At 42.3% G+C, this 24,852-nt stretch overlaps 1 protein-coding gene across 2 annotated transcripts in view; it reads right to left on the bottom strand.

The window, feature by feature from the left end:
- The window catches only part of LRRC2 (leucine rich repeat containing 2), a 96,015-nt gene that overhangs the window by 26,675 nt on the left and 44,488 nt on the right, over positions 1-24,852 (bottom strand). For both annotated transcript variants that reach the window (XM_059723496.1, XM_014608647.3), the window contains exon 4: positions 22,149-22,285. In XM_059723496.1, coding sequence (XP_059579479.1) covers positions 22,149-22,285 — 137 coding nt within the window. The remainder of the gene's footprint in view (positions 1-22,148; positions 22,286-24,852) is intronic.

Genomic DNA, 24,852 nt, shown 5'->3' with positions numbered 1-24,852 from the left:
CTGAATTTACCAGCCATTAATTTTATAACATGAGATTCACCATGCTTTCCATATCACATCTGAAATATCCTTAAGCCTACTTCATCAAGCCACTAACATCATTTTATGTAGGATGCAGCTCAGCCAAGCTGTCCACTAATAAGTCCCACTCTGACACCAAGCCCACTAACATTCATTTTAAGGCATGATGAGATCTGATTCCTGATCCCAACAATCATGCCTCTAACCATGCCACACAATGCATGATGGGATGTGCAACTTTGAGATCAAGGATCAGACTCAAATCATGTCCTACTTGCTAATGCAGGGGGAGACCAGGATCAAGATCCCAGGCTCTCCCTGCACCAGCAAGTAGAAAGCCAGTGAACCTGTGTGATCCCAGGATAAGACTGCCAAATCAGTGGATCTCAACCCTAGGACTGAGGTCAGACTTCTGAAGACTTCAATGCAGTCCTGCAACTGGGACCATCAATCAGCTGATGAGTGGTCCCAGGCTTGGGACCACACCACAGCAAGTTTGACACTCAGGTGCTGTCTCACAGCAAGAACTGCCCATGAGCTGGTTAGTGGTCTCAGCCCTGGAACCACACTAGAGCTGGTTTAAGACTCCAGCGCAGTCCCATGGCTGGACCCACCCATCAGCTGATTGGTGATCACAGCCCCAGGACTAAACAGGAGCAAGTTTCACCCTCTGGTGTGGTCCCAGCACATTGGCCAATCATTCAGTTTAAGATGCAATGGATAACAGCCTCAAATTATTACACATTTTATAGAATAATTTTGTGGCTTATTCTGCATTTAGCATACCATTAATTGCATGAAAGTCTGGCCGGGTCACTTCATTTTAATTGATAAATCATGTCTTAAGTGTCACATCTGCCAGAGGCCAAAGAAAATGCAGATGCTGTGCTGTCCTGGTCTGATGGAAACACAGTATATGCCTGTGTCATTTGCAGACTGATAAAGCTGCAACCAAACTAATGCAGCCTCTATTCATGACATATGAAAAATTAGTCAACATCATTATATGCTTCTGACAGCTATAAAGAATCTAATTATGTAACTAGTCTCTAATTAGCAGATAACCTATTTGGATGCATCCAGATGTCCGTGGCCATTTGGTTATCTGGGGACAACTAGCAGCAGCCCACCTTGTGCCACCAATAGCTGTCCCCAGAGCATGCCTGTGCCATGTGTGCGCTGGCACATGGCAAGTTACACTGGGTGGGGTAGGGGAGGCTGGGGGCAGCACTGAGCTGGTCCCAGCAGCCTTACCTGAGGTCCTGGGGACCTCCTGGGGCTGCAGCAGCAGCAATCCCGCCGCACTGAGCCTGGCCAGTAGTGGAGTGCGGCTCCACATTTATTCCACAAAATGTGGCCACATGTGCCATTCTGCTTGTTTCTCCATGGGTTTTATTGAATCCCCTGTATATCCAGAGGTAAAAAAAAACCCAAACCCTCTGCACTGCTCCTTTGCAGTGTGGAGAACAACTGAATGTGCGGTATGTGGCACTGCAGATGCGTCTGCGGCACCATATACCACATGGCCATGCTTGTCTGGATGTGGCCTATGAGTGTATTCAGTCATTAATTAAATATATTATCTCAAATTAAGATCAGAATCCATTTGAGCCAGCTGTATTTGTTCCACTGTACTAGTTGGACTGTATGGGTCAATGTGGAGAGAGAGCTCTATTCCTTTGCTCTCCTTAGGACAAGAAAATCCAATATTCTCTTTCCCTGTTACAGTTTAGATAGAATCTGGCTCAGATTTTCTGGTTAGCATGAATGGAAACAATCTAGGGTGGGATTTTCAAAGGTGAACTTGCTCAACTTCCACTTCATTCAATGGGAGTTTTACTTCTCATTCCAAATAAAGCAGAAATAGTCCATTGCTGAACATAATTCACCAATCAAAACTTATCCTGAATTTACGCAATCACAAACTTAAAAATTATATCTACGTTTTTGTAAAAAATTAATTACATTCTAGTGTTCACATTATTCCATATTGCTCAGTTCCTGGAAGCATATGGTCACTGCTGATTATTCTTTGATTATACTGTAATCACAGGAGTACTTCTGCAAGTACTTCTGTGCCATCTGATGCTATTTACAAACTCTGCTTGTGGAAGAAGATGCTACTTTTGTTGAATATTCAAGTTAAAGGTAAAGTAGAGGTCACTGGTATCACAATACGAGGTACACAGAGATCAATTTTCTAATAAAGTATAGCTATTATTAGCAACTCACTTGCTCTGGTACAGAATGGAGTGTTTTTGAACGGTGTCATATTAGTTATAGGACTTTTGAAGCACAGTGTCAAGAATAATATCAACTGGCACAAATTTTCCTATGTCTAACTACATAATCCTCTTTCCTAATATAGTTCCATCCTCTTCCTTACTCTCTTGTCTTTTAAAATCACTGATAAGAACTCATGCAATGCTAATGCTTCCATGTATCTCCTGTGACACCTGACACCTTTGCACTTGCCCTTTCACTTTTCACACCCTCCTGCTAATGTCTGATATTATATCTTATGCCAATCTCACAAAGCAGCTGTTCCTTACATTGAATTGACAGCATTTTGGCAAACACTTTGAAACTTGGCATGAGCAATACAAGAATTTGCCCTATACAGAACTTCTAATCCTTGCAAGTGAACGTGAGCATTCAACGAACAAAGGCAAAATGAAATTCTCTCTAAGAGAAACACAACAAAGGTAAGCAACCTCACCTTTCTAAAACTGCGAACATCCACACACAAATCCTGGTCTCATTGAAGTCAATAGGATGTTTGCCAGTGACTTCAATAGAATCAAGATTTCATACATGTCAGTATTTTGCCATTGATTTTAATGGCAGCAGGATCAAGTCTTCATTAAAGTAAAAGCCAGGGAACATGGGTTCTGAACCTGTCTGTAAAAAAACAAGATCAAATGGTTTTGCACTAATAAAGTTAACAAACAAAAAACAAGCCCTGAGGAAAGAACTGAGGTGTAGAGGTCTGTGTGTGTTCCCTGAGTTGTGAAATCACCTCTTGGCTTGAGCTCCCATTTTTACATTAATGAAAGTTTTGACTGAATAAAGAGAATATGACACTGAATATGTAAGAAAAGAATCACATCGTCTCCCATCTCAAATATAAGAATGAAAGATACCCCAAATAAAACACATCACTGGGACAATATTTGAAGCCCCGCTGATCCCACACTTGCACAGGGACCGAATCTGTCAGCTGTCAAAATGTTGAGTAGTTCCCAACATATTCCTGTTGCTGTGACTTGCCAAGTCACAATGACAGAGCCAGACCTCGAGATACCTGAAACTCATTCTCATTGTTAATTGTTCACCCTTTATATTAAAATAACTAAAAATCTTTGTAGATGCCACCTGCTAATGAATGTTCAGAGAGCTTCTTGGGCATATGTTCTGGATACAATCATATCAGAATATATTAGAAAATAAACTCCATTTTTTTAGTATCAAGCATGTCAGAAATGATCGGAATGTGACAACAGATGACTAATTAAAATATTTTTCAGTCAGCCATAAATAAAACAGAAAAACTGTATCAAATGTGGCTTCATATGTTCTTTTGGGCTTAAAAGCTCTTCAAGTTTGCACTTACTTACACTGGGATTTTATCTGGAGTCTCCCATACAATATTAATGCAAAACAAAATTACCACCTGACACTGAGATTATGCCATGCAAAATGACAAGAAAACATGATCCTCCTAACCTTCTGAACTCTGGAGGTTGGATGTTGTGTAATAAAATTCAGATGTATTAATATATGGAAAATCCAGCCCACACTCAAAACTTGTATACATGTTAAAGCATATGTTGAAGACATATAAGCACACTATAAATTCTTATGCTGTTTCTAGCAGAACTTACTGGATAAATATATTCAAGATGCTCAGAAAATATATGCACACACATGCACACATTTTCTGTGACATTGAGAAACTATTTCTGGCAAAATATACAAATGCTGAGCGCTGATCCTCTACCCCTTTCAGCATACTTTGCAATGCTCAAGCTAAGATGCTGGGGCAGTAGCAACTACAGAAATTGTTTACTGCATAACAAGCTGCAAACGTTATGCCACACCATTCCTTATTTTTTTAATTTAGATTTTTGATACCAAATCCAAAACATTCATTTGAACTGTTCTTAAATAGTATCATGAACCCTGCCATCTTTTGGGGGTTCACAGTGTGTTGAATGTTGTCTTGTGTTTTATTATACTGATATGGCATGTGTGATTTCACTGAAAAGCCAATGTTATCCTCCATCTATTTATGTTACTGTTGTACAAATTACATTATGGTGGTGGCAACCATCAATCCTCCTGGATCATTGTGTATGCATGACAGCCACCCAGACCTTTGATGCATATGCCTGGGCAGGAATTTTTGGAGGAGCGTAAGCTGCCGAGACCTTCCACCCTTCCTTCAAGGCACTGAGACTGAGTCCGGATGTTTGATGCCTCCATGGCTGTAGTTGTATAAATGTCTGGGAATCGAACCCAGACCTCCTGTGTGGTAGACAAGGAGTCTACCACAGGGGTCTCCAAGATTACATTATGCTGTCTGTATATATCTTTATTGTTTTGCTTATGGTTTGGTCAAGGAAAGAGAGTAGATGGAGCTCCTGGATCTCTCTTGCTCTTGTGACTCTAGGTCAAGAAGACTTGCCACTCCCAGACACAGACAGATGGGGTTAGGTGCCAAGGTAATGTTTGTATGACTGGAGAAATCAACTCCTTTATAGCAAAGGCTTCTAAGAGGAAAGGCCCATCCAGCCAAAGGCATGCTAGGTATCTCAGGGAAACTAGAACTTTTGACAATGCTGATTGGGGAGGGGGCTGGCTGGAAGGAATTAGGCAGTTATCTGTGGGACTGGAGGGTCAGAAAGACTCCAGCAGTAGGGGTTGGCAAAAAATCAACAGGAAGGATGATTTCTAGTGATGCTGGCAAGACTTTCAGGAATGCTTAGTTGTAGCTAGATACAAGGCTAAGAAACTTCTCTTGTTTTGCTTTCCTGTCTCTGAATCTATAGTCCATTTGGCTTGTGTAAACCTTTTATCCTACATAATCAATCTTTTTGTTGTTTGGCTCCATACTAATTGCCTGTGGAAAGAGTAATATTTCAGGCTCGCCCTTTCCACTGAGAGGGAAACCTAAAAAAAAAAAATATTTCATAACCCATCACAGTGGCCACCTGAGGCTCTGCATTCCCCCCATTGTTGGGCTTGTGATAAATGGTTCCCATCAAAGATAGGCTATACAAATGAAATTTAAAAAACAATAAACAACAACAGAAGTGCCTTTAAAGGTAATGGATATTATAAACCCAGGAATGTATCTACACTAGGAGCTCTTCACTGGTACAGGAATACCAGCATAATATACTAGCAAAATACTCCTAATGTATTCACTGCTGTACTGATAAACCTGACCTCTATACTGTTATAGAAAAACCAACCATCTTCTCCACCTGACTCCAACCCTAATAATACAAAAAAGCTACTCCTTATTTTTTATACATCTTGACAATCTGTGTTGTCTAGGTAAGCTTCCTGGTACATCTTTCTTTGGCCCAGTCAATGTGATCAAGCAACTGCAGTCACTATGTAGCTACTAAGAACTGGCTATATTAATACAACACCATGTAAATTGTTTCTCATGTAATTTACATTCAATTTCAAGTCAAGTCTATGCTCATGGCAAGACATAGACACTTTTAATCCAGAGAAGGAGGCAAGTTTCATCTGAAAATCTACAAAATTTCTTGATCAAAATATTATATACTTGTTGTTAATGCTAGGTACAAGGTGTTGGTTTTGATCCAAACTTAAAAGTAAATGCTTTTTCCATATGAAAAAAAAATTGTTTTAAGATTTTAATATCACTATCAGGATATAGTGCAAACAATATGTTTGAAGGCAAAACAATGCAAAAAAAAATCAGCTCTTCCTACACTAATAAGGAATCTTAAGCAATTGCAATCATATCAGTAGCATTATTTTCACTTATTCTTTTGACTGAATACATAGTCTACTTATAGCAGATTACCTTTAAAATCAATAGGATAGAAACAAAACAAAACGTAAGATTGAAAAACAAAAGTCACCTAAGAAATAATAGAAAGAACATTCCATAAGGGACAGGAGGTCAGTGTACTTTCTTTCCGAAGGCAAGACAGAAACAGCAGATGTGGATCTAGAGAAGGTACAGTGGCATGGACACCTTCCCTTTCAGTCCATGTTGCAAAGGCAGCAACAGTCTGAGACTATTTTAAGTCCATGAATTGGGTAAGAATTTCCCGCTTCCCTTCCCCTCTGTAGTGATGTTTCCCCTCCCCTTCATTTCTCTTCCCTCTCCACACTCCCTTGCCTACTGCTGCCCCATGATGCATCCAGATGAGTGCACATTTGTGGTTTGTGGCACCTCAAAGTTGTTTGAGGTGACACAAACCACATGTGGTACATGTGCAAATGCTTGGCGCACTGCTAACTTTTAGTGTGGTGCCAAAATTTAACACCAGGATATCCCAGGGTCAAAAAAGGCTACAGAAAAAAAAAAGGTGGTGTGACTCTGGTTGCCAGCCAGGCTCTGATCAACCACAGCAGCACCACTAGTGCCCTTGGAGGTCCCCAGCACCCCAGGTAAGCCTGCTGGGGCTAGTACAGATGCTAGCCTCAGCCTAATCTATGTCCCGCCCCCAGACAATTTGCCCTGAACCAAACCCCATGGGCATGCACAGTGGCAAAAAACTGTGGCACAAATCTGTGCCACTGCTACTTTTGCTATGGCAAAAGCATGTCCCTGAATATGGGAATTTACCCCCTGTGTCCAGCTGACCTTGGGGTGAGGGAGCCTTCAGAGCTGTTCCTGCTGCAATTGAGGTCTGTGGCAAGTCAGGCTCAGCCAGGGACAACAGCAATGGTGAGCAGGTTTCTCTTCCCTGCCCAGTCCCTCTGGGTGTTCCCCACCAGCCCAAGAGCAGGTGTAGGGAAGGAAACCCATATACTGCCACCACCACTGCTTCCCATTGTTGAGCCTGGATTCACATACAACCCAGCTGGAGCAGGACAGGAGCATCTCTGGAGCCTCTCTCCCACCGTTGGATCAACTGGGACAGTTGCTGCAGTGGGCAGGGGAGGGAGGAGATGAAAGAGGAAGCAAGGAGGGAGAGGAGAGAATGGGAGGAAAAATTATTACTTGATTGAAGGGCTTAAAAAGAGTCCCCCACTGCTGCTCCCACAGCATGGCCTGCCCACCTTAGAGGGAAGGCCTGGAGCAGGTGTGCAACACTGATCACTGCTCCAAAATCCTGTACAAAGTGAGTTGTAACAATGCAGCTGGGTGCCTGATTCAGCTGTGACACACGGGCAGTGGTAACTTCCAACAACTGCGCAGCTGCGATGGTAGTGTGTTTTTTTCCACACCCACCCAAGTCAGCACCTAGGACAGCTGCCTCAGTTGCCTTCCCTTAGTTACATTAGTGCAAACAAGTACTCTAAGACTGAAAAGACTTTTGCGGTCAGGGCATCAAGTAAGTGGTAATGTAACTTAGTAGCACTTAAGATGTTGCTTTCCAGGATATTTCACAGATTATTGATGACTTTAGGGAACTCAGAAGGCAGCTTGAAGAAGACAGTCTAAGAGATCTTCTTAGAGACTCTTCTTCATGCCCCAGAAGCAAAGGCTGGTGGAAAGCATCTGATTCTGGAAGTGAACTGATAGCCAGGTAAGTGGTATATGGCAGAAGGGTTTGGGTTTCAATTTTATTCTACCTTCAGTCACAGACAAAGCTATACAACTTGGATGGCCTCCATCTTAGCAGAAGCTAAACCAGTATTCCAGGGGGCAGGCTTCTAAATGATTAAAATATTTGCTAAACTAATGCCAAAAAGGAGGATGGATAGAGTGAACATTTATGAACACCTACCATATAAGTAAGATACCAAAGGATATGAAAAAAAACAACTGCAATTACTAAATCATGGTAATAAGTAAGGAGGAATTAAAAATGCTCATTTCTGACCACAAATTTAACCTAATTGGCATTACTAAAACCTAGTGGGAAGATTACATATGATTGCAATGTTAAAACTACTTATTATAACTTATTTAGGAAAGATCAAGTGGGAAAGGGAGAGGAAGAGTAGCACTCTACATAAAAAAGCATTACTTGTTTCCAAATCACTGACAACTCAGAAGCAAATGATCTTTAATGCCTAGGGTTCAATGCCCTAACACCAAAAGCAGACGTCTGTTACTGGCCACCAAATCTACCTACAATACATAGAAAACTGCATAATCATGTGGGACTTCAGTCTGAATGGCATATGTGGTTCTTATGCTGCCACAAGCGAAGATCCTTATATTTCTAGAAATTAAAGATGACAGTATCCTTATCCAGAAAGTGCTGCATGCAATACAGGAGAAATATGTATTAGAAGTCATCCTGACAGATTAAGAAGAACTAATCACAGAACTAAAAAATTAGCATTCACTTATGTAAAGTAATCATGATTTAATTCTGTTCATTAGATGCAAACAGAATAATGCCCAAACCAGTAATATATGGACTTAATGCTTTAAAAATTCAAAAAGATTAATATAATTAAGAGACAAATCTACTGGCATGATATGATAATTGGGAACTGTTTAAGAACATTTAACTAGACTCCCAAAAAGTCACAATCCCATGATTGAGACATAAGGACAAATTCCTAAAAAACCATCTGGCCTACAAGAAAAGTAGAAGTAACTGTACATATTTTTAAAACAAAATATAACAGATGGGGAAAAAGGCAGTTGCTAGTAATGAATACACATCAGAAACTAGGAATGGTATAAAGTTGAAAAGGGATACAAAGAGATGTTTATCACCAACAGGCTTAAGAATAAGGAATGGGAGGGTTAGTAAATTAGGAACAAAAAGAATGAATCAGATCAATATTAAATGAAAATTATACAACGGTCAATAGTAATGCAAAAAGGGAAGATGTGTGCATTGGTTATTTCTTTACTATGTTTGGGAGAAGGCCAAATGATACATTCATGTCCCACTTTCCACAGGAACAATAACAAAGAGGTTAAGCAGCAGCAATTAAAGCAGGAAAATTTTTAATCAGCAAGCCTAGCTAACTGGCAAAGTGTTTGGAAAAAGCTGACCAAGATGGTCTCTCAGCTATTAATATTGATTTTCATTAAATCTTGGAACAGTAGGGAAGTTCCAGAAGACTGGAAGATAGGCGAATATTGTCTCAGTTTTCATTAAGAGTGGGTGATCCAGGTAACTATAGACCTGCCAGTTTGATATTGATCCTGGGCAAAATAATGGGATATGACACACAAGAATTAAAGAATTCAAGGATGGTAATAAAATTGACACCAGCCCGAATAGGTTTATGGAAAACTGAACTTTTCAAGATAATTTGACATCTTTTTTTTTTTTTAATCAGAATACGAGTCTGAGCAAATGAATAATGCTGATATAACCAACTTCTGTAAAGCGTGTGACTAACATCACACATAATTGTGATCAAGACACTAGGATACCTGACATGGCACTCTTCAGATGAATTTTAAGATAGCTAAATGTAAGATCTCAAGCTGAAACTGTTAATGGGAAAACATCATTGAGCAGGGGTATTTAAGCAGGGACTGATTCTTGGTCCTTTAACATTTTTATCAGTGACTTGGATAAACACAAAATTATTTGCAAATGACAAACTGGGGAATGGTAAATTCAATAAACTATCTAAATTTCACCCATCTTAAGTAACTGCATTGATCTATTTGAGTTTCATTAACATCTTAATATTGCACTTATATTATATTTTCTATCTGAGGATCCAAATGTACTTTGAGAATATCATTTTGTCATTTATCACAACATTCCTTTACAGCAGTCTGTTATTGTTGTTATTAATAGTAACACCATAAATTTAATCACAGCAATTTGAAAATATAATCTCAGATGCATTGGAAATGGTGACATAGACAAGTTACAAGTTTTCACAGTGCTGCAGAATGGGAGCTCTTTCAAGCCAGTCAGTCTGAAAGTAGCCAGTTTGTCTTCTCTGGGATCCAAGCTTTAGCCTTGTTTACAGTAACATATTAGCATGCTTCCAGATTTCATTAAGATTATTTCTTGTAGTTGGAGTAAGAGAGAGAGGGAGAGATTATTAGCTTCTCAGCTGTAATAGAAAACAAGTTGTTGCCCTGATATACCAGGATAACTGGAAATAAAAATTATGTGGAAAATATCAGTAATCTTTCTCTTCCTCCAGCATGAATACTGGAAAAAGATGGCAGGCCAAATTCTTGTTCATTATCTTGCTGTGTGGTGCTTTCCAAAATAAAGGGCCAGAACCTGAGCCGAGTACAGAGGAATGCTGCATCAGCAAAAGTCAAAAGGGTCAATTCTCTCTGCAGTTCTGTAACAGTTGTAGGGAAAAGCGGTGGAAAGGAAGTCTTAAAGGTCTGTTATATTAGTCTTCTGCCCTGTGTTTCCTTAGGAAACAGAGACTCAGTACATCAAGTATATTTCAAAAAAGCCTTCTATCTGGTATCCCATGATCACCTCTTGGCAAAACTGACCAACTGCGGCCTCGGGTCCACCACGATCCGCTGGCTGGAAAATTGGCTCCACAGTTGGACCCAGAGGGTGGTGGTTGATGGAAGTCAATCGTCATGGTACCCTGTGACCAGTGGGGTCCCTCAAGGCTCTGTCCTTGGACCTATATTGTTCAACATCTTCATGAATGATGTGGACATTGGAGTCAGAAGCGGACTGGCCAAGTTCGCCGATGATACCAAACTCTGGGGTAAAGCATCCACACCTAAGGACAGGAGGGCAATCCAGGCCGACCTTGACAGGCTCAGAAAATGGGTGGATGAGAACCCGATGGTGTTTAACACCAAAAAAATGCAAGGTTCTCCACCTTGGGAGGAAAAACCTGCAACATGCTTATAAGCTCGGCAGAGCTACGCTGGCTAGCACTACGGAAGAAAGAGACTTGGGGGTCATGATTGACCACAAGATGAACATGAGCCTTCAATATGATGCTGCGGCTAGTAAAGTGAGCAAAATGCTGGTTTGCATCCATAGATGCTTCTCAAGCAAATCCCAGGACATCATTCTTCCATTGTACTCGGCTTTGGTGAGTCCACAGCTAGAGTACTGCATCCAGTTTTGGGCTCCACAATTCAAAAAGGATGTGGAGAAGCTTGAGAGAGTCCAGAGAAGAGCCACGCACATGATCAGAGGTCAGGAAAACAGACCTTATGACGACAGGCGGGAGCGATGGAAAAGCACAGGCTCAGGGGTGATCTGATGGCCACCTGTAAGTTTATCAGAGGTGTTCACCAGGATCTGAGGGAACAATTATTCACCAGAGCCCCACAAGGGATGACAAGGTTGAACAGTTATAAACTCCTGCAAGACCATTCTAGGCTGGACATAAGGAAGAATTTCTTTACTGTCTGAGCCCCCAAGGTCTGGAACAGCCTGCCATCAGAGGTGGTTCAAGCACCCACACTGAATGCCTTCAAGAGAAATTTGGAATATTTTTCTTGCTGGGATCCTATGACCCCAGCTGGCTTCCTGCCCCTCAGGCAGGGGGCTGGACTTGATGATCTTCCGAGGTCCCTTCCAGACCTGATGTCTATGAAATCTATGGAACTAAAACTCCTCAGAGGAGAATCTATAAAATCTATGAAGAGGGGGCAGGGGGAAGAAGCAGGGAGAGAGGCTCTGTTATGATCTATGAAGGAGACGAAGCAACACAACTGTTGTTCAGTAACCATGTGCCAACAAAAATATGAATTCAGCATTTTGGCAGAATATTTGTAGCACATGTAAAAACATTACATTTTGCACAGGTCATCACAGAAACAACCACTGCTAGACCTAGTCAGGAATTTTCATTCAGAGTTATTTTCTAATAGAAAATGTGATTCAGGAAAACTGATATAGTTGCACTGAATGGTCAATTTGGCTAAAAAAAACATATTTTTCATAACAAATCTGAAATATAATTTTGGGTCAGTTTGAGTTGAACTGGAACATTGAATTTTCCTTAACTGACTCAAAATATTTCCTTTTATATTATCAATGTATATGTGTATTTTGTTATTTGTTTTGTTACTTTTTAAGTACATTGCCATATGGGTACTTTCAGCCACCTTATTTTCTATGGACTGAGCTCCCTGAAGTACTCTATCTCCAATATGGCTACCAAACGATGTCAGAATCATGTTCTGGGTGCATAATGAAAAAAAAAATCAATGAAAGTTTAGCCAGGGAGACTAGCCCACAGGGAAGAATGATGGCATCAAGTTGTGTAGTTGCGCTACATCTTCCATGATGTACCCAGAACCACAAGATCCACCTGATTAATCAAGCAGCCTGGTCCTCTAGATTTACACTGTTTTGTGGCAAATGTAGTCCTCTGGGGACATCAGCCCATAGAAAAATGGAAGCCCATCCCAAACTACAACTCTTAGAAGTCAAGAGAAATACAATGTAATGTTAATCCGATGTGAAACTAAAGATGTGGGTGTCTATAATAAAAGTGAAAACAGCATTTCAATTTCAGGAATATAGAAATATTTTACTGAAAAATGTAGAAAATGTTTTGTCATTTCTGAATTGATTTCTTAGGAATTTATACTTTGCAAGTAATAATTATAACAACAGCAGTAACAACTTATTTTAGGATCAAGACTTGTTAAAATGTCAGAATCTATGAGAAATTCTGAACTTTGCTCAGCTCTACTCGCTACTCTTTAAGGATTCCTACTGCTCATATACTTAATGTCTATAGCATAACACATGGACAAAAGGCAGCAGAATTAAGGGTGCATTATTTCTGGCATTTTTTTACCTTTTGAATGGTGGAGTTTGCTACAATAATGTTATTTTACCAGATGTCTTGAGTTGCTAGGGGAGGGGATATAGAATATGGATATAGAATAAAAGTCTGGAATTATTTCATTAGACACCATATTATAATGAATTTGGCTATCATATACCTCATTTTAGCATGAAGTGGATTTGAGGAAAATTTACTTCACTGTATGAATATTATATTATAATATATTATAATGTATGATATATAGGCATAAATATAATGAACAAAATATGTAAATCAGCATATATTCTTAATGGGCCAAATCCTTAAAATATGGACACATCTGTAGCTTACACTACAGCTAATATAAGTAACTAGTGCTCAGCAACTATTATGATTGGACTCCATAAAAAATACAGAAAACTCTTGATACATATCATCTTTCTGTTGACTTCATGTTTTGCTGACTTGATAAAATTTTGAGCCAATGAACAACCCTTCTCATTGTGTAATAATGTGAACCTGGGAGCAAATGGCATATCTGCAAAAATGTAGGTACGCGTCCTGAAGTGCCAGATAACAGCAGTTTTCCCCACAGACTTAGAAACTGGATATCAAACGGATGTTCTGGGAGTGTTCGATGCATAGAAATGTAGGTGGTTTATACGCAGTGCCACTTTGGGGTAAAAATTGCCAGCAAGGATTTTGTGACCTGCACAATTATTTCTCCTCTAATTCAGTCAGCTTATAACATTTCTTTTCTGCATCTTTTCAAAGATGTAGAATTTTTTCTTTAAGAAAGCCCTCAGTAAATTGCTAGAGAAGCTCAAAAGGTCTATTTTTTCTACACCTGTCATAAAAAATGGATAGAAAGAGAACAGGGAGACTGATTACTGAAGATGTAATTCAGTCTCAGAGTCCTGATGATCTCATAAACCTTTATGGTACCGTCAGAAATTCTTGACTGAATTACAGGCATGTTATCAATCTCCTTGAATCTATTATTGTATATGTTACCAGCATCTCCCTAGTCATTATTCTATGTACAAAACCAAGATAAAATTAGACTTTGATCATTTCTGCTGTGTGGAAGTTTGCCTTTATTTCTTCAGGCAAGTTTTACAAGGGAATATATAGCCTGTTTGCTTCAAGTCACACAATTCTTTAACCTTCCAAACAGGAATTTTTAAAGGTTTTGAAAGTCAAATGCCAGCTGAACTTTCCAAATCCTTTCATGAGAAATATCTTTGGAGAGTTATTTTCCTATTTTTTCTATTTTTTATTTTGTTCTGCGCATTAATGAACAGGCCAGTGTTACTGCCTTCCTGCTACTATTAGAAGACTTTGTCCAGCTACTGGGGAAAAAAAAACACACAAACACATACCCCAGATAATTGTAGTCATACTGGGGTCACACTGTGTCACCAAGAAATAGCTCATGTCTCCAGAGTGGTAGATTTCTGGCATAAATGTGTTCATCACGTTGAGGTACTGCATGGAGTTCAAAATTGTTCTTTTCTTTTCCCTAGCTCTCCTAGATTCCAAACACAGTTCATGTTATTGCAGTATTTTTTCAATCACAAAGAAGCAGTTCCTGACAATTACTACCTCACACCTAACAAACAGATATCAGACACATTACATTAGTAAACATACTGTTACTACTGCTTTAAAAAGGCGCGGTTGTAAGCCACACCAGTTAAATATTCAATGGACTTTGAAATTAACTAAAAAAAACAGGTATTTAGGTCTGTGTGTAGTTCAAAAAAACTGGCTTTGAAAAATTGGTTCAGACTAGGGCTGTGCGAAGCTTCGGTAGCCAATTCAATTCAGAGGAGATTCGACCTGATTCGGCGGCCGAATCTCCAAATCCGAATCAAATCAGGAGACCCATTAAAAGGTCCAAATCGAAACAGAAGCCTCCAAATCAATTTGGAGAGCTTCAGAGATTTGGAAGGCTTGCAGGAAACTGAGGTGATCTTCCATATATGGAAAAAGCTGAGAGTGGGGGAAAGACTGCTCTGATATTGATATCTGTAGCTGGCCAGTGACAATGATCTTTCTCTGAGTTCCCTTCCAATCACAGTGCTCTGGGGGAGGGATGTAGAAACAACATATCAAGTTGTGTCTGAAGTTATCTATGCCTTTTGTGATATGTGTCTCTCTTGGAGCATCAATGACTGAAAGGCTCTGGCTTGCTATCTAGTCTCTTGCTAGCTAGTTTCTCTTTTTGTAAATTGCATCCAATCCTTTCCTACATAACTTTGCCTACAATCCCTATTGTTATCCCTATCCATTCCTTTCAAATTATTCTTCTCCAAAAATCCTCTAATTTGTCCTTGTTAGTCTGCCTTGATTCTTTCCCCCCACAAAAAAAAATCTGTGTTTTCCCTGACTGTGTCAGCACTGTGCAGGAAAGCACAACATATAGTATACACACACACACATTTTACAGCACACCAGACATTATGAAGCATGCTGGAAAGGCAGGTGCCAGATCTTCTGGCGGGGGGGGGGGAGGGGGCAGAGGGAGAGCTGCAAAATCCCCCTGCCCCAAACAGACGCACCCTCTTTCCAGGCAGCGATGAGTCTTCTGCTCCTAGTGGAAGCAAGGAGGTGGTAGCAGTGCCTGCATCTGCACCATCATCACTAACACCATTAATCAGTAGCAGCATGACATTCTCCATCCCAATTTGTTTCTAGCATAAGCCTTCCAGTGCCAGAGGAGAAGCTGGATCTAGAAGCAGAGGAGCTCAGGGCCATAACAAAGGAAATTCTGGGGAAGGAGAGGGAGTCTGAGTTTCTGTTCCACACCCCTCAAAGTTCCCCTAGAGGCAGGTATCCTTCTCTGGAAAGCACTTCAGAGGAGGTTGTGGGGGCAGGTGGCTCAGCTCCTCCTATTTTTGTGATTCTGCCTGGTGAGGAGGGGGATAAGGTAGGATCCCCCACCCTCAACACAGAAGTGGGTGGGTAGTGTACTGTGGGATCATTTTAATGTGGCAGATGATCCCAAGTATGCTACCTGCCAGCACTGCCAAAGGCAGATCAGCCAGGGCAAGGATGTAAAACACTTTGCCACCACTGCAATGCTACTCCAACTCAGTAGGCAGTACCCCCTTGCCCTTGTTCCTCCTCAGCCTGGCACCAGAGGTAGCATGCCCAAAGGGAAGTCCTCCTCTTGCTCCAAAGCCCTCAGCCCAAAGAAGCAAAGGCAGGCCACCCTGGACCAGTGGGGGAAAGGCAGAGACAAAGAGAGGCATGTTCCAAAGGCAAGCAAGGTCACCCAGAACATTGAGGAAATGCTTGCTCTGGATGGCCAGCCCTTCTCCTTTGTTGAGCATCCAGAGTTCAAGAGGTTCATGGCGCTCATGGCCTCATCCTACCATGTGCCTACATGCACAACCTTTAGCAGAATGGTGATGCCCTCCCTCTATGAGGCATGCAGGGAGTACTTGGGGGAGGAGCTACAAAATGCAGGTCCACCTTGCATTTCACCTCAGATGTCTGGAGCAGCTGAGGTGGAGACCATGCCTACCTCTCCCTCACAGGGCACTGGTATGATCAGTCAGGGCATTGGTTGACTCTCCTTCAAGCAGAGGTGATAGATGGGTCCCACAGGGCAAGGGAGATCATGGTGGCCATGAACCGCATGGTGCAGGGGTGGCTCATTGGGCAGGGCCAGCTCACCTGCGGGTTCATGGTCACTCACAATGGGGCCAGTATGTTCAAGGTAATGCATGATGCCAACTTTGTTGGCATCCGCTGTATGGTACACCAGTTGCACCACGTAGTCAGGGATGCCTTGCAGGGGGACAGGGCCCCCAGTCATGGTGCCATCACTACCAGCCAGCTTATTTTGAAATGCAGGAAGGTGGTGGGCTACTTTCACTGGAGCATCAAGCGGGGCTAGATGCTGTGGGACAAACAGGCAGAGCTGAGCATCCCGCAGCACAAAATCATGCAGGATGTGGAGACTCGATGGAATGTTACATACCTGATGTTGGAAAGGCTGGTCGAGCAACAGAAGGCCATCCATGAGATGGCCTTCATCAGGGAGATTGGGATCAGTGGCCCCATTAACAAAACAGAGTGGGATACCATCTCCCAGATCTCGGTGGTCCTCAAGCTGATCCTCGAGGCCACCAAGAGCCTCAGCGCTGGCAATGCCGTCCTTAGCCAGGTGATTCCCATAGTGAAGGAGCTTGAGAATAAAAGGGAGAAGTTCCAGGAGATCAATGTTCCTCACTGGGGCAACCCCTTTCACCAGAGGTGCAGGCACTGGAAAAACAGCTGAAGGAGGACATCAAAAAATGTCTGGATCCATTGTGGTCCAGTACGGTCCACGTGCTGGCAGGCATGTGTGACCCGAGGGTGAAGGGGAGCATCTGCAGCAGGAAACTTTTGATCACTGGATGGAGGTGTTGGTGAACAGAGTCAGGGAGGCAGGAGGGCAGAGGTGGGGGGACATGGAAGAGGGAGCTCCACTTTCCCGTGCCAGCACTCCAACTATGAGCCAATCTGCTCCACCAAAGCCACTGCCAATGTGGGCCAAGGGCATGGCTTCCATGTTGTGGTCCAGAGGCACCAGACCCCACCATCAGGCAGGTAGTGTGGAGCCTTAGTGGCTACCTATCTCACTGAGGATGTGAAGCCACTGTACTGCAATCGCTTGGCCTATTGAGCAACCTGAAGCCAGGTGTGACAGGATCTGGTCACGGTTGCCTGGGAGCACCTGTCCTGTCCACCGACCAGTGTTCCGAGTGAGAGGTTGTTCAGCATTGCTGGTGATGTTGTGACAGCCAACTGCACCTCCTTGGATCCTGGTTTGATGGAGCAGCTGGTGTTCCTGAAGGTGAACCTCCCCCTGCTGGGGTTCTCCAAGCTCCACGTGCAGACAGACTGAGTGCCACCCTCCTCACTCTGCACCTATTTGCTTTTTTTATTTGCTTTCAGAACCTTGAGGTGCACTTTCACAGAACTCCCTGCACCATTCTGCCTGCAACCTGGCAGGCCTCATGCCCACACAAGGGGCTACCATTGCTGCTGCATTCATTCCACTCTGCCTTAACACACACAAGGGATATGAGTTTTGCTTTTAACTGTTTGAGGTGCACTTTTACAGAAACCTCTGCACCTCTCTCCTTGAAATGTGGCAGGCTTCATGCCCTCAGAAGAGGCTACCATCCCTGTTATTTTCATCTGAATCTGCAAAAAAATGACAATGTTATAGGTATTTTTAGGCATGTGTAGATGAAACAGGGGCCCTAAACTGAAGTAGTTTTTAAATTGTAGTAGGTTTTAAAAAACACCACTTCAATTTAGGGCTGATTAAACCCCCGTGTCATGCACATACCCTGCACTTACCTGCCTCTCCAGTGGGGAGGGGAGCGAGCTGCTGGCAGGCAGAGCGGTCCCTGGGCTGTGGGGAGGAGGCTGGTTCTTCCCTCACTGGGCCCCCGTGCAGCTCAGGCAGGCAGACAGGCTCTGGAGGAGGGGTGGGGGGCTGAGATCAGGCTCACAGCTTTTCTTGGGAGGAGCCTGCTTTCATGGGCTGCTGTCAGGCTGCCTGTGGGGCTTTCTGCAGAGCCAGGGAGCTGCATGGAGACTGGTGCTTTGCTCCAGCTACTCCCAAGGCTTCAGAGGCCCAGTACACCAGGAATTCCTAATCCCAGGGCCTGCAGGATTGGGCCTCTGAAGCCCTGGAGATCCCTTGCTTGCAGAGGCATGCCCTGGGAATCCCCTCACAAGGGATCTCCCAAGTATGAATATCATGCTGCTGCTCCCTAACTTGGGGTGCACCTCTGTAAATGGGGGAACCCCTGGTTCCCCACTTGTAGGCACATACCTCAGGAATCCATAATTTCATAGTAGCTAGGGTCAGGAAGGACCTGAACAGATCATCTAGCCTGAACCCCTGCCACAGGCAGGAATGAATGCTGGGTTCACAAGACCCCAGACAGGTGATCATCCAACCTCTTTTTGAATTTACCCAAGGTAAGAGCGAGGACCACTTCCCTAGGAAGTTGGTTCCAGATTCTGGACACCCTAACTGTAAAATATTGCCTCCTGATCTCTAACCTAAACCTATTCTCCATCAGCTTATTACCATTGTTCCTTGTCACCCCAGGTGGTGCTGAGGAGAATAGGGCTCTTCCTATTTTCTGATTGTCTCCCCTGGTGAGCTTGTAGGCAGCCACCAGGTACCCCCTCAGCCTCCTCTTGCCGAGGCTGAACAGGTTCAGGTCCCTCAGTCTCTCCTCATACGGCCTGTCCAGCTGCCCTCTCACCAAGTGGGTGGCCCTCCTCTGAACCCTCTCCAGGCTGGCCACATCCCCTTTGAAGTACGGCGCCCAGTACTGGACACAGTACTCCAATTGTGGCCTGACCAATGTTGCATAGAGGGGGAGTATCACATCTCTGGCCTGGCTTGAAATGCATCTTCGGATGCATGACAAGGTATGGCTGGCCTTGCTGGCTGTGGTCTGGCATTGGCGGCTCATGTTCATCTTGGAGTCAATAATGACTCCAAGATCCCTTGCTGCCTCTGTGCTTTCAAGAGGGGAACTCCTCAGCCTGTATGTATGCTGTGGATTCCTTCTCCCAAGGTGCAGCACCCTGCATATGTCTACGTTGAACCCCATCCTATTCTCATTTGCCCATTTTTGTAGTCTGTCTAAATCTAGTTGCAGCCTCTCTCTCCCTTCAAGTATGTCCACCTCACCCCACATCTTAGTGTCATCAGCAAACTTGGACAGCATGCTTTCCACCCCCTCGTCCAAGTCGCTGATGAAGATGTTAAACAGTGCGGGCCCGAGAACTGAGCCCTGGGGTACCCCACTGCCCACATCTCACTAGAATCCACTATCAGAGGATTACCCTTGTGTGGATAATGCTGCTGTGCCCATCTCAGGACACATCTCTGAAAAAAGGAGAACCCTGAGTTCCTTCTTTGAAGACATGTGCCCTGGAAATCTCCTAGCAGGGGATTGCTCGGATACACGTAGCATGCTGTTATGCCCTGATTCAGGGCACTCCAGGGGTTCCCCCATTTGCAACTGTCCCGCAAGATTGGTCCCCTGAAGGCCATGCAGTGGCAGGGGCCCTCATCCTGTAGTATAACAAGAGACATCTGTTTATGGCCACACTAGTGTTAATGGTTTGGAAACTCACTATGCCTCTTTTAACAAATCAGCATCCCATAGAGAGGGAGATACAAATTAGGCTATGACTCGGATGCAGTTGTCAACAAACATTTCTGCTCCAAGACAAGTATCCACTTACAACCTTCTCCTTCCCATCAATATTATGTAAAATCCATTTTGGCAACTTCCCTCTTTTATACCGCAGAGCAAGCCTGACTAGCATTTAGTACTTGCAAACTGACACTCAGCAGCTCAATCCTGTTCTATTATTAAGCCATTTTCAGGGCACATAATTCCCACCAACTTTGTGCAAATTCCCTTTTGGCACTCTTCCTGCCTTTATGCACTACACATGCATGAGCAGGATTTGGTTACTTCAGAACTGATACTCAGCCTTGGTCTTGTTCTACTACTATTAAGCCATTTCAGTGACATTGGGCTAGATCAAATAAGGGATTTAGGTTCTGTAATGCCCAACTTACAGGTACTAGATCCCCAGTGTGGAAGCAAAACCCTGAATTAGAGACCTAATCTCCCCATACAGGACATGGAAGGATTTAGGCACCTCAGAAATAATGTAGTGGTCCATGGAAAGACATTGGGACCTGCAATAGCAATATGTCTCGAGTTGGATGTTAATCTGGCTACTTGCTGCTGTACATACTGAAAAGAGATTTTGCTTTAAGACAGTATTTGCAAGTACAGGCAACACAGAGACTCACCGAAATGAAGCTACCTAGAACTGGCCAATAGGAAATAAACATCTACACTGGTCTGAGTGTAGTATGTAAGTGGGGGCTGCAGGGAGGTGACTTGGGCCACCTGGGATCCAGAATCTATAACCTGCTCCTGATAAACACCAATAATTATTGTCCCAAAGAACTGAACAGGGCTCACACCTTTTAAAACACAGCCAGAAAAAATGGTGATAATCTCTATATTTTATACAACAATCTAATGGTTGGTTATCATCTAGAAAGTGGGAGATTGGATTCAGTTCTCTTCTCAACTTCAGGGATTCAGACCTACATACCTCACATCTGCCCAAACCACTTGACAATAAAGTATTATTGGCAGCGCATGTTGAAGTTGGACCACCATATAGAAAGAAATGCAAGATTTATGGGATGAGAAGGAAAGCAAGCATATGGGATCCTGACTCTTCAGCCAGTGCTTTGAGCTAGTTTCTTTTCCCTGGCTAGGCTTCGGTACAACCAGGTGCCTAGCTTTCAGGAAATTTTTAGGTAAGAAAGGAGAGCCCCTAGGATGTTTAGACAACTCCAGACTAAAGAGCTGCTAGACAGGGATTTTGAAGTACCTTGTATGCAGATAGAAATGCAGCTCACAGCTGTAACTCAGAATGATTTCTGCAAATTGTTCTGAATTATGTTACCCCAGACCAAACAGAAGTTCACTGTTGATTCCCGCGGGGAGGGGAATCCAGCTGTGGGCTGGGAGCCTGCAGCCAGGTTCCCATAGCAATGGCCCGCACTCTCTGCCAGCTCTTGCTGTTTTCAGAATGGGATGGCGGGGGAAGACAGCAGAGGTAATTCATTCTTGGGGCTCCCCAGCTGGTGCTGAAGGGTGAGGTGAATTAGACCCCCCCCACCTTGGTGAGTCTCCAATACACCTACCCCACCTTCCAGGGGGCCTGAAAAACCCCCAGACTGAACTCCTTGCATTCCCCTTCCCCCTCCCATTCTGAAAACAGTGACAGGCTAGGAGCTCTGCAGACACAAGTTATAGAAGATGCTACATTTTGAAATGTCTTTATCTGATAACTCATGTAATGAAGGGTCAAATTTTCACCTGATCAGCCGTTTCGAAGCTGTTTGCAGCCATACACTTGTGTGGCCACAGCTATAGACTGCTTTCTGTGGCCAGACCAGGTGAAAATTATCACTTTTGTCTGCACCAAACATGTCCACCTAAGTCCTGTCTGAATCAGTGAAGTCATCTTTTGAATCTGGTCCATGGCTACTAAAATGTATTGTTAAATTATGCAAGTGGTAGTATTTTGGTGCATTAAGAGTCTGTAAGAAAATCGTCTTACAGCAATATAATAAACATATCTTACAGATCAAATAATCCAGTTATATGAAATAAAGTTGGAAGTCTTACTTCAAATGGGAGCTCCATTATTTCTAGATTTCCAGATAAATCCAGTTTTTCCAGATTCTCACAGTTTCCCAGTTCTGGAGGGATACTCTTCAAATTATTAAAACTCACATTGAGTTCCTTGAGTTTTTTTAAACACCCTGTTAAAATAAATAGCTAAAATCAGTAAAGCAAGAAACACAAAGGAACCTAGCAACATAAAAAGTATATTCAGCTTAGTAAGAATTGTAGCAGAGAAACAGCCACCCAGTGAGATGTTTAGTGAGAAAAGAATTTGGACACGGTTTCAAAAAATATTATTTACGGAAGCTATTATGGTCCCTTTCCTGAAAGATGTGGCATGCCCTTCACTACCAATGACTTCCTAAAGGGTCCAATCCTTTTATTGGTGTCAGTGACAAAATTCATACATACCTCAATAGGAACTGGAGCAAGTGCAAAACCAGGTCCTTAGTAATTTTGGCAATTTTTAAAGAGGATAGAAAGCTTGCTTTTTTGCCTGGCAGTTATAGCGACAATTATGACAGCTGTTACTTATCATGAATTATTTCTCTTACCCAAACTTACTAGAAGACATTTAGGAGTATGTTTACACAGCCTCTGCAATGCACCAAGTAAAATGCTGCAGTAAAGCCTCTCACTCCATCCCATATCCACATTGTGCTTGCTGTCCCAAGACCAATGCAATGTAGCCACCCTAGTGTAGCACTAGAAGCATGCCAAACAGGTCTCTCAAAACCTTATTGGTGCACTGCCCACACAGGACTAAGATAGCTTCATTACATCAGTTTGGGGATACAGTGTATGTGACATAGAGTGGCAGGCCACACTATGGTGCTCCCTAGCATAATAGGGAAGAAGTATAGACTTTTCCCAAGAAAAGTCCTGTTATAAAAGCTAGGGACAGAAGTTACACATAAACCAGTTTAAGTGATCAGAAACCTGTTTAAACCTGTAACAAAATAGAAGTTCAGTGCACATAAACCAGTTTCAAAATGGTTGAAACTGGTTTAAAATAAACCTGGTTGAACGTATACTGGGTGAAACTGATTTGGGTGAAACCAGTTTATGAAACTTCTGTCCCAGACCATAGTAAATATTATACACTTCTGGTGTAATTAGTTCCCTTGGTGATCATGTCTGGATAAGAAAGATAAGGAGAATGTGTCTGACAATACTTTAGGATATGTTCATTCACATTTTACTTCCTACTCAGCATGTATTTATCATTTTACGTAATCCTCAATAAAAAAAAAAAAGGTTTTGAAGCACCATTAAAGCATATTTCATATTTTGACATGCTTGAAGAAAGAAGAATGTCATAGGGCTTAAACATACAGGGCACAGCTGCTCTTAAATGTATTCATAGCCTGGACCACATTTTAATAAGGCAAACTGTTTTGTAGACAGCTTTCCTAATGTATTATCGCCAGGATGAGCTCCCCTCTTACTAGTGCTTAAATACACCCCTGTAACAAATACAGCAATTACTTACATGGAAAACCAATAATAAGAAAAATATCATATCCTAAATGCAATTCAGCAGTTGGAAATAATGAGAAGAATGGTACCATGTGATCAACAAGTTCTAACTCACTAAAGTGGACCACGTACTAGGGAATTTAGTTAAAAAAAAAAAAGTTATCTAGAATCAGCACTAGACTCAACTCTAATTGCACTTTATCTAGTTAATAACTAATTCAAAATTATAAGTATGCATTGTGTATGTGACCACATGGTAATCTAATGAATAAGTCCTCTATAGTGTATCTCAAATTTTGATGGGGAATCTATTGTTTTAATCCTGAACTGGATGCAAATGTGGTATTAATTTAACTTTTGGCTTAGTTTTTTATATTTGAAAAAGGAATGTTTTAATAAAATATACCTATAAAGCAGAGATTTCCAACCAAGGTGCCATGGCACCCAAGATAAACCCAAAGATTTCAAACAGGAATCCATAATATTAAAACATTTTGACGTATTGTGGTCTTTTGAGTTCTCTAAAACAGAAGGACTGCTCCATTATTTTTCTTAGTCAAAAAATGAGTGAAAACAAAGAGCTGGCATTTTCTGCAGGGTGCCCAGAGGGCGTGCTTTTAGATTCAAGGGGTGCCTGGAATCTAAAATGGTTTAGAACCACTGTTATAGAGTATCAAAAGTGATCCCATAATAATAAGCTCAGCGTTAACGAACTGATACAAAGTCAGCTAAACATACTTCTTAGAAACAGTTAGTATTGCAGCTGCTCATCCTCTGTATATCATCTCAAAGCTAAAAAGGGACAAGGTATTTCATATATATCTATTTAGGCCAAGGCAATAAGACCTTCCTCCCTCAGACAAGAACCTACACATAGACTAAATCCTGAAATTCTTAACGGACACTATATTGCTCTCTACTGTGCAACTGTTATTAAGCAGAAGCCTGGGAAGGACAATTCCACATATTTTTCCCAAGGAATTTCCACAGCATTTTGCTATTGGTGAAGGAGATTTGGAAGTTAAATATGATTACAAAAATCCACAGCCCTCAAAGCTTGTAAACATACAAAATTTCACAAAGACCTCAAAGAGCTACCATGGAGAGATTCATGCCACCTTACAGCATTGTTCCACTGTGACCATTCTGCAGGATACTTCCAAACTTGAGATAGCTCCAGATCCCTGAGTAAGACTAGGAGAACTATCCCAGTACAGAGAGAGAC

This window comes from Alligator mississippiensis, chromosome 3 (genome assembly GCF_030867095.1).
Source record: "Alligator mississippiensis isolate rAllMis1 chromosome 3, rAllMis1, whole genome shotgun sequence".
Lineage (NCBI taxonomy): Eukaryota > Metazoa > Chordata > Crocodylia > Alligatoridae > Alligator > Alligator mississippiensis.
Note: the sequence above shows the minus strand (reverse complement) of the source record. Positions and strands in the feature narration are given on the sequence as shown.